This window comes from Drosophila gunungcola (genome assembly GCF_025200985.1).
Source record: "Drosophila gunungcola strain Sukarami chromosome 2R unlocalized genomic scaffold, Dgunungcola_SK_2 000030F, whole genome shotgun sequence".
Taxonomy (NCBI): Eukaryota; Metazoa; Arthropoda; class Insecta; order Diptera; family Drosophilidae; genus Drosophila; species Drosophila gunungcola.
The window spans coordinates 625-16,762 of record NW_026453176.1 but is presented as its reverse complement, the minus strand read 5'-3'; the positions used below and the strand labels follow the sequence as shown (position 1 = coordinate 16,762).

Genomic DNA, 16,138 nt, shown 5'->3' with positions numbered 1-16,138 from the left:
TATAAAAAATTTAAAATTTGTTACCGCAAAAGTTTTATTTTAAAACAAATTTACAAATAAGGTCTGAGACTACAGTGTTAGACTCTTTGGTATAGAAATGAAACTAAAAAGTTATATTATTAAGTATTGAATTAATATTTAAACTTTAAAACTGTCTGTAGTTTATTTTCAAGAAATCTGATTAAAACTAAACTTTAATTATTTTTGGTGGGTGTAGTAATGTGTTTTATGACCATTAAATAAAAAATTTGGTTTGCCCGTTCGAAAACAAATTATTACACTGAATACTTCCTAGACAATATAATAATAAAATCATAAACTTTTAGCAATCCAGGGCTTTTGTGGGTGGTGGGGTTCCGTTAAACGAAGTGTAAGTTCATGGTTATAAACTGATTTTATGTATTTTTTTTTATTGTGAAATTCGAATATAGCCAATTAATTGATTTCTTTTTTTTCTCTAATGGTTTTGTGAATTTTACCAAACCCGTGATCGATTTTAGCACCCCCAAATCCATTTGCAAGTCCAAGAACAATGAGGCCCTGACTGATCTAATCTAACTTTTGTTTAAGCGAATTTAGCACCACCATTCGATCGTTGCTAACGATTATCAATAACACCTTCTAATTCGATTAGCAAAGCTTGACAAATTGCCAATATTTAGTTAGCCCATTAGCAAATGTCGGTTCAGTTGGAACATATAATAAATACCAGAACAGCTAAACAACCGAGCGGAAAGCCGAAATGAATGCAGGCAAGGGGGATATTGCCAGAGACGCGTGGCTAGGATATTAAAAACTTTCCATTCCTGACTCGAGATGTCGAAAACAGAGCTGATCCGTCAATCACATATATACACAATACGAACATATGTGTATCCCACTGCCAGGCAGTCATAAAGTCAATGGTTGTAGGGTCTGTGCCACGAGCCAAATTCGATCGCGAAATTCGCGGCAATTAGTGAGCTGTGGTGTAAAAGTGCAAAAACAAAATTAACGAATCTTAAATGCTCTTCATTACGAAAGAGTGGGTTTGCAACCACCAAATTACCAACAAATAAAAGTGTGTTGAATTGTATAATAAGAAGCTAAGATCATAAAACATTAAGTTTTTGGGTTCAACATGCTTTTATTGTTTTTTTAATAATTTTTTTTGAATATCAATAAAAAAATTAAATTGTTCAGTTGAAAAGGTACATTGTACAATAATTTTAATAATTTGGTTTGTGTATCAGTAAAAAATAAATTATTGGGTGTTCAACTACCATTTTAAATTGTTCAGTTGGTTAACCGTTTCCAACATTCAATAACATGAAATGTGTTAACAATTGTGAACTTAAATTAATCAAATGGCTATTTAAAACTTTTATATAAAGTGGATATCAAAGGCACAATGGATAAACTTCCATTGTTTCATTTAATAAGTCCCCAAGTTGTGCAATACACTTTCTGAAGAGTAGCCAGAAATAAAACACCAGAAAAGCCATAAATCAATTTTAGATGCGGTAGTCGAAAAAATGAAGAGGAAACAGAAGAAGTTCAAGCCAGCAGCTGCGGCTTTCCTCGATTGGGATTACCGAATGACATCTGCAAACAATTGACGGGGGATCGTAGAGCTGGCAATGTGCGACGGTATGAATAGGCGTTTAGATCTTTTTGTCTGCTGCTCCCTCTATCGCGACTCTTTCTGGTTTCTTTCTTTTCGCTAATTACACAATTGTCTTGGCAGAGCTTTTTCACATTTTTGTGTCACATGCGGGAAGAGCGAGGCTTATACAACCCAACACGCCGACTTCGATGGGGGGCATGCGTAACCGGGGGTGTTTCGGTGTATTTTCCTTTTGAAATATGACAAGAAATACCACATGACGAATGCGGGACCAGGCAAGACCATCCACTAACCGCTCGCTGAGCAGGCTAAAAGGCCCATCAAAGTAAAGTGCAAGAAATTATGTTGAGTTAACGTAATTGCCTGGCAGATGATATATGCAAAGCCATTTGGAAATGCGTTTAATTTGCACATTAGTGCGTGGGAGAGATCACACATTTCGTAAGCATCGTATGTGTACCGATGAGCGACCTAGAAAATTGCTCCATGCGCTTCATGACAATGCCAGATATTTCATAAGGCGCAAAATTGGCAATAAAATTGGACCGTTTACAGCAATCGGCGAACAAACAACCGTTTTTGGCAGCGGGCCAGGAAATTGACTTTTGGCCTATTAAAATATAATTCAAAACGGCAAGCGCTGGTGACTTTCATTCGAAGAGCTTTTCATAAATAGACGTTTCCTTATTGCAGCAGCCGCTCACTTCATCGCTCGATCTGTGGATCGATCGATCGATCAGTTAGCCTGCTAATGCCTCCACTTAATGGAGGCAACTCCAGTTGCAGGCTGCCAGGCGATTGGAAATTTAGTCCGACCGGAGGCTGAACGGAACCCATCTGTCTCTTTGGCATCAAAGTGCAATCAGTTTTTTTGAAGTGGCACAAGCCAAAAATCCAAAAATAGATTCGGAGATGTTGGCAAAGCAAAAAAAAAAGAGTAGGTAATCATTAAAAAGTAAAACAAGTCAGCGCGTTCGCCGCAACGAAAAGGAAAGTAAAATTATTTTTTTGGGCTTTTCAAGAGGCGCCCGCTGCCCGATCGCCGCTCGCTCTTTGGCCATTTTTTGGCGATGATGTCAACATAATTTCTCCACCTACACAGCAGGCCATCCATCCATCCCGTTCGATCCCACCTCTCTCTCTCTCTTCTTTACTTTTTTTTGACCCCTGTCGTCGCTGCGTGATTGTGGACTTTAATTTAAGGCGAGCACGCGCTTACGTAAGTCAAAACGTGGCCAAGACGACCCCGGATTGAGGTTCGTGTCTTGAGTCTTTTGTTTTTGCAGGAAGCGTAAGCTCCCTCATTTCCATGATAAATACTCGTACATTCTGAACAATATTCGGCGTGCGGTGCGGATAATGATCCCCCGGCCCCGAAAAAGAGATGCAACAAATGATAATTATGTTATTGTAGTCGCACCGAAGAAAGGTTACCGCAGTGAATAGAGCAAAGCCAACCGCCTGCAGGGCCCGCCAGCTTCCAGCGTCCAGCGGTGCGTATACATAATGCTCAGCCGACACTCGCATTTGTTGCTGTAACATTTTATTGCTTTTTATTCGACTGCGCTGCCATCATCACAGCGCGCGTCATAATATACATAATTTCTTAATTGCTTGGGGTCAGCTCTCGAATGGATGGATGGATGGATGGATGGATACTTGCTTGGTTTGTTATGGCTGATTGCTTCTTCTGTTTTTCCCTCTTTTCGTTTTCGTTTTCGTTTTCCTTTTTCCCATTTTTTTTTGTTTTTCATCTTTTTTGGGGCGCCACGCTGCGGCAGCTGGATAAGACTCAACATGGGATTTCGTCAAATAATCATAATTTTTGCGCGAGCGCGTGACGTTGATGGTGATCTGCAGTTTCTTCCTCAGCTGAGCTCGGCCCGAGCTGATCTTTCTGCAACAGCCTGCTATTTCAACTCATCGTCCGCAATCGTTATGAAAGTTGGAGCCGAATTATAATTACCATACAGCAGGACTCAAGTAATCGATGAGCAAAGCCTCATGAGGGGAATTAACCTTGGCTAAAAACTAGATTTACACTTTCGTCTATAAATTTCTGGAACACATTAAGAGGACAACTATGACTACTTGTTCGCTATTTTTAAAACCCAATTTCTTCACTGCTAAGCGAATGAAAAAATTAAATACTTTTAATCGATATCTTCAAGGAATAAAGTGTATTAAATTAATAATGAAAGGTAGGTGTTTAAACCAAAATTTTTTCTAGATCTAGCATTTAACTGACGAAAACAAATATATAAAAATCAATTAAGTCATTGAAAGTAAAAATTGTTTTGATATTATAATTAAATAGGTAAGTTTAATACCTCACACTTCCTTGACCTCAACGATTTCTCCGAGTTTTTTTTTAACAGATCCTCCTCATAAGCCCCCTTTTGCTCTATTGTTTTGTCTTTTGGTCTTTTGCCAATCTGAACTTGACAATGGGCTCACGTAACAAAGCCATTTGTGGGTCTTATTCCCTGCTCCCATGCTCCCAATCCCCGCTCACACAATATGCTAAAACTATTCACCTCTAATTCAACGCTCTTTTGTGCTGGACTTAAGCCGAATTTCGTTTATATTTGCTCACTCGTTCGTTTGTTTAAATATTTGCCACCAACGTGCCTGATGAATATGTAAACAAGATTCGCGTATAACACTCACATACCCCTACACATGTACCGAACTTGTTAACGAGTGCTCATATATGGGGATTTACTTTTTGGGTTAATGCTGATGTGAATGCATCTGCTGATGGGCAATTTAAAAAAGTTCACCAAATTGTCTGACATCGACATGCAAATTTCATTTTACTTGTTTTCCCTTTGCGGTTTCCGTTTCAGCTCTTTTCTCCGTCCACACAGCATTCCCATACCCGTATATCTATGCATAATTTGGACACTTAAGTTTTTATACTCTCCCAGAAGGGGCTGTGCCAATTTGAGCCGGAGATTTGCAACGCTAAATGGCAAGATGCTGTAATTAAATACGAATACATTTTCAAAGCCAGAAATAATTATATATATAATATATATTGGTTTGTGAAATTTCGCTTGGTTTGAGCATCACAAAAATTAAAATAAAAATAAAAAAAAATAAAATATATGTTATAAACAATATGTTTTTAATATATGAAAATTAAGCTTTCCTCTTTCTAAGTGTTGAAAATTGTTCACCATCATGTTAACAAAAAAAAACATAATATTTTTAAAGATATAAACGTCTTGAACAATACAAAACTTTTTCATAGCTCAATTTCGTGTCTTAATTATCACAATTTTCAGATAAGTAAACTTTTAAACTTTTTTAAGATTTGGACGACTTTAAGAAATTTAAAAATGATTTTCTGTGACTTTATGGAGGCACCAAATCTAAGAAGATTGAAAGCAATTTAATGAAAATAAAAATTAATTAATTAATTATTTTGAAAAGAGCATATCAAGTATCGGCTGTGAGTTCTTGTTGGTTTAGGTAACTGCTTGCATAAAGGCAAGCGAAATACCTGGATGACGGCGTGGGTGCCTTTCACTCAACTCCGTTTTGGGGACGGACGGGTGGCGTGCCATGTCAAAGTTGGATTCGGATTCGTATTCGGATGCGGATCCGAGTCGAGTGTGCTGTCCCTGCTTCTGCTGCAGCTGGAAATGATTCAATTTCACGGCCATTCATTCCACATTGAATGCGCGACCACCGCAATTTGGCGCAATTAGCAGAAGGCAGCAGGCAGCAGGCAGACGGCAGTCGAAAGACTCGCCAACTGACAGCCAAGCAGGCGGCACGCAATGAATTTGCTCATTTGCCGCGGACGCCCCCACTCGAAAGCGAAAAGGAAATCCAGTCGAGGGAAAAGCACTCGTCCAACTAAATGAGGAACGCCCGCTGACGGGATGCCCACAAGGGGAGGCGATGGCAATGGTGATGACGATGGCGATGGCGGTGGCCAGCCAACGACCTTGCCGCCCGCGATTGCTCCACAATTCGTTGGGCTTCGACTCTGTCTTGGCTAATGACCACCGCTTGGAAGCAGGCAGAACCGCTGACCTTTCGCCAGTCGCAGAGCGAGTGAAGCGTGGCAGCTGAAAGTTGCCAAATCCGGCATCTTAGCTAAAAGCCCAATGGGTTGTACCCTAATATTTTATAATAATAAATAAACAAACCCCTTCTTAGAGACCAAGACAAAAACATTTGAAAATTATAACACTACAGAATTGATTTAAAAAGATTTTAGCCTGGAAACCCGAAACCTTAAAAACTTGTAGGTAAATTATTATATATTTTGGTAAGAAACGGAAAGTAAACGCAAACTTTAACCTATTCTAATTTATTTTTAAAATAATTGAATTCATAATATTCGTATTTAAATAACAATCAATTTATTATATACACTTAAAATAATACATAATAATTTGAACAATATTCATAATAAATCAAGTCTATTGTACATATTTTTATTTTATTATAATAGCCGCCAAATATATTTATAAACAATCTTTATATATAAATAAAAAACCCATTACTACCATTTATAAACAAAAAACCCATTACTACTACTACTTCAATTTGAAAATGTAAAATATATTAGTTAAATAACATAAGATCAAATATTCTGTAGGTATAGCCATTAATTTTGAATGCCATTTCATAAAAAGTAAATTTATTTTTTAATATTCGTAAGCTAAAAGTGATAACCAGTTTCGTTGGTATGCCCAGCAGGGTTAAGGGAAGTGTATCTGTGACGTGGGCAAAATACTGATCGTCATCTAGTCTGGTGACAACCACCGCACGAGTGGCTCAGTCGGATGTGGAGGTTGTCGGTGGATGTGGCCAGTGGCCGGTGGATGCAATCAAGCGGCGAACGCACAACTAGCTGCGGTGCGCTTGGATGGACTTCAAACCGGAGGACAGGCTTTTGGCTTCGGGTTGCGACACTTTAACGCAGACAAAGCAACATTTCGAGGGCTCTTGGACTCTTGGAGGTTGCAACGCAGGCGCCACCGATTATTTGTGGTAAAACACGATGGAAACTAAAAGGAAAAGTCGATGCTGCCCGCAGCCGGAACCGATTTCCCGCCTGACTGGTAGAGAGTTGGGAAATTCTCAAAATCTTAAGAATAGATTAGGAACAAAACGGCTTTTGTCAAAAAACAAAACAATCTTATGTTTCAGTCTTTGTTTAGTTCCACTTTTTTTTAATTTTCCTTTAGTGCCCGCCAATCAATGATAATTATATTAAACCAAAGCAGAACATATTCAAATAAGCTTTCTTTGAATTACCTTTAAGTGGTAACTTTACTTTACTGGCCACAAATAAATGTTAGTAATATATGATATTCAACTGTTATTTGGTGCACATAAAATTTGAATCCAATGGTTTTTGCGCCAAGTAGTTCCTACTTCCATCTCCCTCTAACTCAGTCTTTCGCGCATCTAGCCACCACCATACAAGATAAAGTAAGTGCGAATGAGACAACCGATTATTAATAACCGTTTCATTGATTAAACCGATTCGCGGCAGTGTTGCAAAATGCTTTTATTTAAGCAGTTACAAATTCAAATTCAAATTCAAAAATTCAAATTCAATTCAAAAATAGTTGGCAATTATTTTAATATAAGGAGCTTTTCCAAATTCGGCAACAGTATATGGATATTTTTTGTACGCAAACTAAACAATTTCTGTAAAAAAAAAAAAATTAGTATAAAATGTAAACCTTTAAAAGTATTAAAATTTACTTTTCTTGGTGGCAGTCCATCCAATTTTGGAATTTGCGTCCTTATTATACTTTTTAAGCCAATCCAGAACGGGCTGATAGTATTCCAACAGCGCCAGGCTACTAAGTCCATTATTATTGGGCAGTATTTTACCAAGAACTTCTTTCCAGGGCTTGGTAGAACCTAAGGACATCATGGATCTGGGAAAACAAGAAGCTGTCGTTGTATTTAAGTCTTAACGGAATCTTAAAAACTCACTTTAAATCGTTGCCCACGGCCAGACTGCCGTAGAAATCGCAGTTGTGCAGCGGTCCCCTGCTGTAACTCTTCTTGCAAAACTCGCGATAGATCTGATATCCCAGAATCTCGGAAATGAATTTCCTAAAATATAAAATTGGAAATTAAATACTTTCGTTTTGGCTGCAAAGTAAATGATACTCACTGAGTCTGGAAGCTCTGGTCAATGTTCACGTAGAATTTGTAGGGAAAATCTATGGCCCCTTCCGACCGATCCAAGGGTGGTTCAATTCCGGCATGTTGCTCCATCAGTCGCCAGTAGTGTTTATTCACAGTGTCCATGTCCACTGTATCGTTAAGAAGGTCATGCATCACCTTGGTGTGCACATAGTACAGTGGAATGCTAAGAATCGTGTGGATTGCCTGAAATTAAAGACAATTTAAAATGTGATTGTATTCCATAGCTCCTTTAAATATTAGCAATATAACAAATAGTTCATTAATTTAATAATTGTTTTAAAATGATTAAGGGGTTCTCTTTTTATAAGCCTAGAATGTTAAAGTTACATGACATAAAAGCAAATCTTCTGCATAAAATACTTTGCTTTAAAGATATAATACTTATTAGTTTTAAAGTTAGTGTTAATTATTTTTTATGCAATCCACCGATTAAATAACCAAAAAATTGTAGGAACTGAATTTAAACAAGAAAGGAAGCAAACTTCGGCAAGCCGAAGTTCATATACCCTTGCAGCTATTGCAAAAATTAAATATTCTTGAAAACATTAAAATTATGATTGACTTGCGTGTATGTTTACATTGAAGCTATTTGAAGTTTTTTTGATAGTTCCTATAGCAGCTATATGATATCTTTTTCCGATTTTAATAAAATAAAAGCGTAATTCTGAAATGTCAAATTATTAATTAATCAAAAAGAATTTTTAAAAATATTAAAAAATAAAAAAGTTACATATTTTTTTAGTTTTTTTTTATATTTTTATTGTTCCTATGGGAACTATATGCTATAGTCGCCTATTTTGATGAAATTTAAATCGTTATTCTGAAATATTTAACCATTACTATAATTTAAAAAAAAAAAATTAAAAAACAGCAAAGTTATAATTTTTTTTAATTTTTTTCCGGTTGTTCCTATGGGAGCTATATGCTATAGTCTTCCGATCCGGCTCCATCCGACTTATATACTACCTGCCATAGAAAGACAACTTTTGGGAAAGTTTCATTCAGATAGCTTTAAAACTGAGAGACTAGTTTGCGTAGAAACGGACGGACAGACATACGGACAGACGGACAGACGGACATGGCTTGATCGACTCGCCTAGTAATGCTTATCAAGAATATATATACTTTATAGGGTCGGTCTCTTCTGACTGAAATTATAATACCCTCTGCAAGGGTATAAAAATATTTTGCTTAATAAAGCAAATTTCACTTTAATTTCAAATTGTCAAGTCCTTTCGTTGTAACTTGGACACAATTTGGTCATCAATTTTTTCAAACGGTTTAGAAAAATAAATTAAGTTTTGGTGCAAAAACAGATTTTTAAAAATCGATTTTTTGAAGAAATTAATTTTATGACCAATTTTTGCATTTTTAATAAGGGTGGGGGTCATCAATTTTTTCAAAATTTTGAAAATCTGAAAAACTGCGAATGCCATTTGATAGGCAATTTAATAACGAATTCAGCGATGTATGACATTCCAACATTTGACTATTACTTCTCAGCGTTTTGATAAAATAACTGATTTTTTAGAGTTTTTTTTAGGTTTTTGGAGACTTGTCAAAAAACAAAATCCGAAAGAGTCTTTTCGTTGTAACTTGGACAAAATTAGACGTACAGCCATAGGAGTGACTGTTTTGTATAGTTGGCGACCTATACTACTTAACCACAATCGGTTTAGAAAAATAAATTAAGTTTTGTTGCAAAAACAGATTTTTAAAAATCGATTTCTTGAAGAAATTAATTTTATGACCAATTTTTGCATTTTTGATAAGGGTGGGGGTCATCAATTTTTTCAAAATTTTGAAAATCTGAAAAATTTTTAACTGCGAATGCCATTTGATAGGCAATTTAATGACAGTTTCAGCGATGTATGACATTCCAACATTTGACTATTACTTCTCAGCGTTTTGATAGAAAAACTGCTTTTTTAGGGGTTTTTTTTAGGTTTTTGGAGACTTGTCAAAAAACAAAATCCGAAAGAGTCTTTTCGTTGTAACTTGGACAAAATTAGACGTACAGCCATAGGAGTGACTATTTTGTAAAGTTGGCGACCTATACTACTTAACCACAATCGGTTTAGAAAAATAAATTATATTTTGTTGCAAAAACAGATTTTTAAAAATCGATTTCTTGAAGAAATTAATTTTATGACCAATTTTTGCATTTTTGATAAGGGTGGGGGTCATCAATTTTTTCAAAATTTTGAAAATCTGAAAAATTTCTAACTGCGAATGCCATTTGATAGGCAATTTAATGACAGTTTCAGCGATGTATGACATTCCAACATTTGACTATTACTTCTCAGCGTTTTGATAGAAAAACTGATTTTTTAGGGTTTTTTTTTAGGTTTTTGGAGATATGTCAAAAAACAAAATCCGAAAGAGTCTTTTCGTTGTAACTTGGACAAAATTAGACGTACAGCCATAGGAGTGACTGTTTTGTATAGTTGGCGACCTATACTACTTAACCACAATCGGTTTAGAAAAATAAATTAAGTTTTGGTGCAAAAACAGATTTTTAAAAATCGATTTTTTGAAGAAATTCATTTGATGACCAATTTTTGCATTTTTGATAAGGGTGGGGGTCATCAATTTTTCCAAAATTTTGAAAATCTGAAAAATTTTTAACTGCGAATGCCATTTGATAGGCAATTTAATGACAAATTCAGCGATGTATGACATTCCAACATTTGACTATTACTTCTCAGCGTTTTGATAGAAAAACTGATTTTTTAGGGTTTTTTTTAGGTTTTTGGAGACTTGTCAAAAAACAAAATCCGAAAGAGTCCTTTCGTTGTAACTTGGACAAAATTAGACGTACAGCCAAAGGAGAGACTGTTTTGTATAGTTGGCGACCTATACTACCCAACCACAATCGGTTTAGAAAATAAATTAAGTTTTGGTGCAAAAACAGATTTTTAAAAATCGATTTTTTGAAGAAATTCATTTGATGACCAATTTTTGCATTTTTGATAAGGGTGGGGGTCATCAATTTTTTCAAAATTTTGAAAATCTGAAAAATTTTTAACTGCGAATGCCATTTGATAGGCAATTTAATGACAAATTCAGCGATGTATGACATTCCAACATTTGACAATTACTTCTCAGCGTTTTGATAGAAAAACTGATTTTTTAGGGGTTTTTTTTAGGTTTTTTGGGATATGTCAAAAAACAAAATCCGAAAGAGTCTTTTCGTTGTAACTTGGACAAAATTAGACGTACAGCCAAAGGAGAGACTGTTTTGTATAGTTGGCGACCTATACTACCCAACCACAATCGGTTTAGAAAATAAATTAAGTTTTGGTGCAAAAACAGATTTTTAAAAATCGATTTTTTGAAGAAATTCATTTGATGACCAATTTTTGCATTTTTGATAAGGGTGGGGGTCATAAATTTTTTTCAAAATTTTGAAAATCTGAAAAATTTTTAACTGCGAATGCCATTTGATAGGCAATTTAATGACAAATTCAGCGATGTATGACATTCCAACATTTGACAATTACTTCTCAGCGTTTTGATAGAAAAACTGATTTTTTAGGGGTTTTTTTTAGGTTTTTTGGGATATGTCAAAAAACAAATCCGAAAGAGTCTTTTCGTTGTAACTTGGACAAAATTAGACGTACAGCCAAAGGAGAGACTGTTTTGTATAGTTGGCGACCTATACTACCCAGCCACAATCGGTTTAGAAAAATAATTAAGTTTTGTTGCAAAAACAGATTTTTAAAAATCGATTTTTTGAAGAAATTAATTTTATGACCAATTTTTGCATTTTTGATAAGGGTGGGGGTCATCAATTTTTTCAAAATTTTGAAAATCTGAAAAATTTTTAACTGCGAATGCCATTTGATAGGCAATTAATGACGAATTCAGCGATGTATGACATTCCAACATTTGACTATTACTTCTCAGCGTTTTGATAGAAAAACTGATTTTTTAGGGTTTTTTTTTAGGTTTTTGGAGATTGTCAAAAAACAAAATCCGAAAGAGTCTTTTCGTTGTAACTTGGACAAAATTAGACGTACAGCCATAGGAGTGACTGTTTTGTATAGTTGGCGACCTATACTACCCAACCACAATCGGTTTAGAAAATAAATTAAGTTTTGGTGCAAAACAGATTTTTAAAAATCGATTTTTTGAAGAAATTCATTTGATGACCAATTTTTGCATTTTTGATAAGGGTGGGGGTCATCAATTTTTTCAAAATTTTGAAAATCTGAAAAATTTTTAACTGCGAATGCCATTTGATAGGCAATTTAATGACGAATTCAGCGATGTATGACATTCCAACATTTGACTATTACTTCTCAGCGTTTTGATAGAAAAACTGATTTTTTAGGGTTTTTTTTTAGGTTTTTGGAGACTTGTCAAAAAACAAAATCCGAAAGAGTCCTTTCGTTGTAACTTGGACAAAATTAGACGTACAGCCAAAGGAGAGACTGTTTTGTATAGTTGGCGACCTATACTACCCAACCACAATCGGTTTAGAAAATAAATTAAGTTTTGGTGCAAAAACAGATTTTTAAAAATCGATTTTTTGAAGAAATTCATTTGATGACCAATTTTTGCATTTTTGATAAGGGTGGGGGTCATCAATTTTTTCAAAATTTTGAAAATCTGAAAAATTTTTAACTGCGAATGCCATTTGATAGGCAATTTAATGACAAATTCAGCGATGTATGACATTCCAACATTTGACTATTACTTCTCAGCGTTTTGATAGAAAAACTGATTTTTTAGGGGTTTTTTTTAGGTTTTTGGAGATATGTCAAAAAACAAAATCCGAAAGAGTCTTTCGTTGTAACTTGGACAAAATTAGACGTACAGCCAAAGGAGAGACTGTTTTGTATAGTTGGCGACCTATACTACCCAACCACAATCGGTTTAGAAAATAAATTAAGTTTTGGTGCAAAAACAGATTTTTAAAAATCGATTTTTTGAAGAAATTCATTTGATGACCAATTTTTGCATTTTTAATAAGGGTGGGGGTCATCAATTTTTTCAAAATTTTGAAAATCTGAAAAATTTTTAACTGCGAATGCCATTTGATAGGCAATTTAATGACGAATTCAGCGATGTATGACATTCCAACAGTTGACTATTACTTCTCAGCATTTTGATAGAAAAACTGATTTTTTAGGGTTTTTTTTAGGTTTTTGGAGATATGTCAAAAAACAAAATCCGAAAGAGTCTTTTCGTTGTAACTTGGACAAAATTAGACGTACAGCCAAAGGAGAGACTGTTTTGTATAGTTGGCGACCTATACTACCCAACCACAATCGGTTTAGAAAATAAATTAAGTTTTGGTGCAAAAACAGATTTTTAAAAATCGATTTTTTGAAGAAATTCATTTGATGACCAATTTTTGCATTTTTGATAAGGGTGGGGGTCATCAATTTTTTCAAAATTTTGAAAATCTGAAAAATTTTTAACTGCGAATGCCATTTGATAGGCAATTTAATGACGAATTCAGCGATGTATGACATTCCAACATTTGACTATTACTTCTCAGCATTTTGATAGAAAAACTGATTTTTTAGGGTTTTTTTTTAGGTTTTTGGAGATTGTCAAAAAACAAAATCCGAAAGAGTCTTTTCGTTGTAACTTGGACAAAATTAGACGTACAGCCATAGGAGATGACTGTTTTGTATAGTTGGCGACCTATACTACCCAACCACAATCGGTTTAGAAAATAAATTAAGTTTTGGTGCAAAACAGATTTTTAAAAATCGATTTTTGAAGAAATTCATTTGATGACCAATTTTTGCATTTTTGATAAGGGTGGGGGTCATCAATTTTTTCAAAATTTTGAAAATCTGAAAAATTTTTAACTGCGAATGCCATTTGATAGGCAATTTAATGACGAATTCAGCGATGTATGACATTCCAACATTTGACTATTACTTCTCAGCGTTTTGATAGAAAAACTGATTTTTTAGGGTTTTTTTTTAGGTTTTTGGAGACTTGTCAAAAAACAAAATCCGAAAGAGTCTTTTCGTTGTAACTTGGACAAAATTAGACGTACAGCCATAGGAGTGACTGTTTTGTATAGTTGGCGACCTATACTACTTAACCACAATCGGTTTAGAAAAATAAATTAAGTTTTGGTGCAAAAACAGATTTTTAAAAATCGATTTTTTGAAGAAATTCATTTGATGACCAATTTTTGCATTTTTGATAAGGGTGGGGGTCATCAATTTTTTCAAAATTTTGAAAATCTGAAAAATTTTTAACTGCGAATGCCATTTGATAGGCAATTTAATGACAATTCAGCGATGTATGACATTCCAACATTTGACTATTACTTCTCAGCGTTTTGATAGAAAAACTGATTTTTTAGGGTTTTTTTTTAGGTTTTTGGAGACTTGTCAAAAAACAAAATCCGAAAGAGTCCTTTCGTTGTAACTTGGACAAAATTAGACGTACAGCCAATAGGAGATGACTGTTTTGTATAGTTGGCGACCTATACTACCCAACCACAATCGGTTTAGAAAATAAATTAAGTTTTGGTGCAAAAACAGATTTTTAAAAATCGATTTTTTGAAGAAATTCATTTGATGACCAATTTTTGCATTTTTGATAAGGGTGGGGGTCATCAATTTTTTCAAAATTTTGAAAATCTGAAAAATTTTTAACTGCGAATGCCATTTGATAGGCAATTTAATGACAAATTCAGCGATGTATGACATTCCAACATTTGACTATTACTTCTCAGCGTTTTGATAGAAAAACTGATTTTTAGGGGTTTTTTTTAGGTTTTTGGAGACTTGTCAAAAAACAAAATCCGAAAGAGTCTTTCGTTGTAACTTGGACAAAATTAGACGTACAGCCAAGGAGAGACTGTTTTGTATAGTTGGCGACCTATACTACCCAACCACAATCGGTTTAGAAAATAAATTAAGTTTTGGTGCAAAAACAGATTTTTAAAAATCGATTTTTTGAAGAAATTCATTTGATGACCAATTTTTGCATTTTTGATAAGGGTGGGGGTCATCAATTTTTTCAAAATTTTGAAAATCTGAAAAATTTTTAACTGCGAATGCCATTTGATAGGCAATTTAATGACGAATTCAGCGATGTATGACATTCCAACATTTGACTATTACTTCTCAGCAGTTTTGATAGAAAAACTGATTTTTTAGGGTTTTTTTTAGGTTTTTGGAGATATGTCAAAAAACAAAATCCGAAAGAGTCTTTTCGTTGTAACTTGGACAAAATTAGACGTACAGCCATAGGAGAGACTGTTTTGTATAGTTGGCGACCTATACTACCCAACCACAATCGGTTTAGAAAATAAATTAAGTTTTGGTGCAAAAACAGATTTTTAAAAATCGATTTTTGAAGAAATTCATTTTATGACCAATTTTTGCATTTTTGATAAGGGTGGGGGTCATCAATTTTTTCAAAATTTTGAAAATCTGAAAAATTTTTAACTGCGAATGCCATTTGATAGGCAATTTAATGACGAATTCAGCGATGTATGACATTCCAACATTTGACTATTACTTCTCAGCGTTTTGATAGAAAAACTGATTTTTTAGGGGTTTTTTTTAGGTTTTTGGAGACTTGTCAAAAAACAAAATCCGAAAGAGTCTTTTCGTTGTAACTTGGACAAAATTAGACGTACAGCCATAGGAGAGACTGTTTTGTATAGTTGGCGACCTATACTACCCAACCACAATCGGTTTAGAAAATAAATTAAGTTTTGGTGCAAAAACAGATTTTTAAAAATCGATTTTTTGAAGAAATTCATTTGATGACCAATTTTTGCATTTTTGATAAGGGTGGGGGTCATCAATTTTTTCAAAATTTTGAAAATCTGAAAAATTTTTAACTGCGAATGCCATTTGATAGGCAATTTAATGACGAATTCAGCGATGTATGACATTCCAACATTTGACTATTACTTCTCAGCGTTTTGATAGAAAAACTGATTTTTTAGGGGTTTTTTTTTAGGTTTTTGGAGACTTGTCAAAAAACAAAATCCGAAAGAGTCTTTTCGTTGTAACTTGGACAAAATTAGACGTACAGCCATAGGAGTGACTGTTTTGTATAGTTGGCGACCTATACTACCCAACCACAATCGGTTTAGAAAAATAAATTAAGTTTTGGTGCAAAAACAGATTTTTAAAAATCGATTTTTTGAAGAAATTCATTTGATGACCAATTTTTGCATTTTTGATAAGGGTGGGGGTCATCAATTTTTTCAAAATTTTGAAAATCTGAAAAATTTTTAACTGCGAATGCCATTTGATAGGCAATTTAATGACGAATTCAGCGATGTATGACATTCCAACAGTTGACTATTACTTCTCAGCATTTTGATAGAAAAACTGATTTTTT

At 34.4% G+C, this 16,138-nt stretch overlaps 1 protein-coding gene across 1 annotated transcript; it reads right to left on the bottom strand.

Moving 5' to 3' along the window:
* Positions 1–7,099: 7,099 nt before the first annotated feature.
* LOC128256839 (angiotensin-converting enzyme-like) lies at positions 7,100–9,822 on the bottom strand. The gene is made up of 5 exons (XM_052987506.1): positions 9,817–9,822; positions 7,764–7,981; positions 7,580–7,702; positions 7,343–7,521; positions 7,100–7,285 (listed from the first exon to the last, which is right to left on the bottom strand). The coding sequence occupies exons 1-5, from the start codon at positions 9,820–9,822 to the stop codon at positions 7,275–7,277; spliced, it is 537 nt and encodes a 178-aa protein (XP_052843466.1). The 3' UTR covers positions 7,100–7,274.
* Between the last annotated feature and the right edge of the window lie 6,316 nt (positions 9,823–16,138).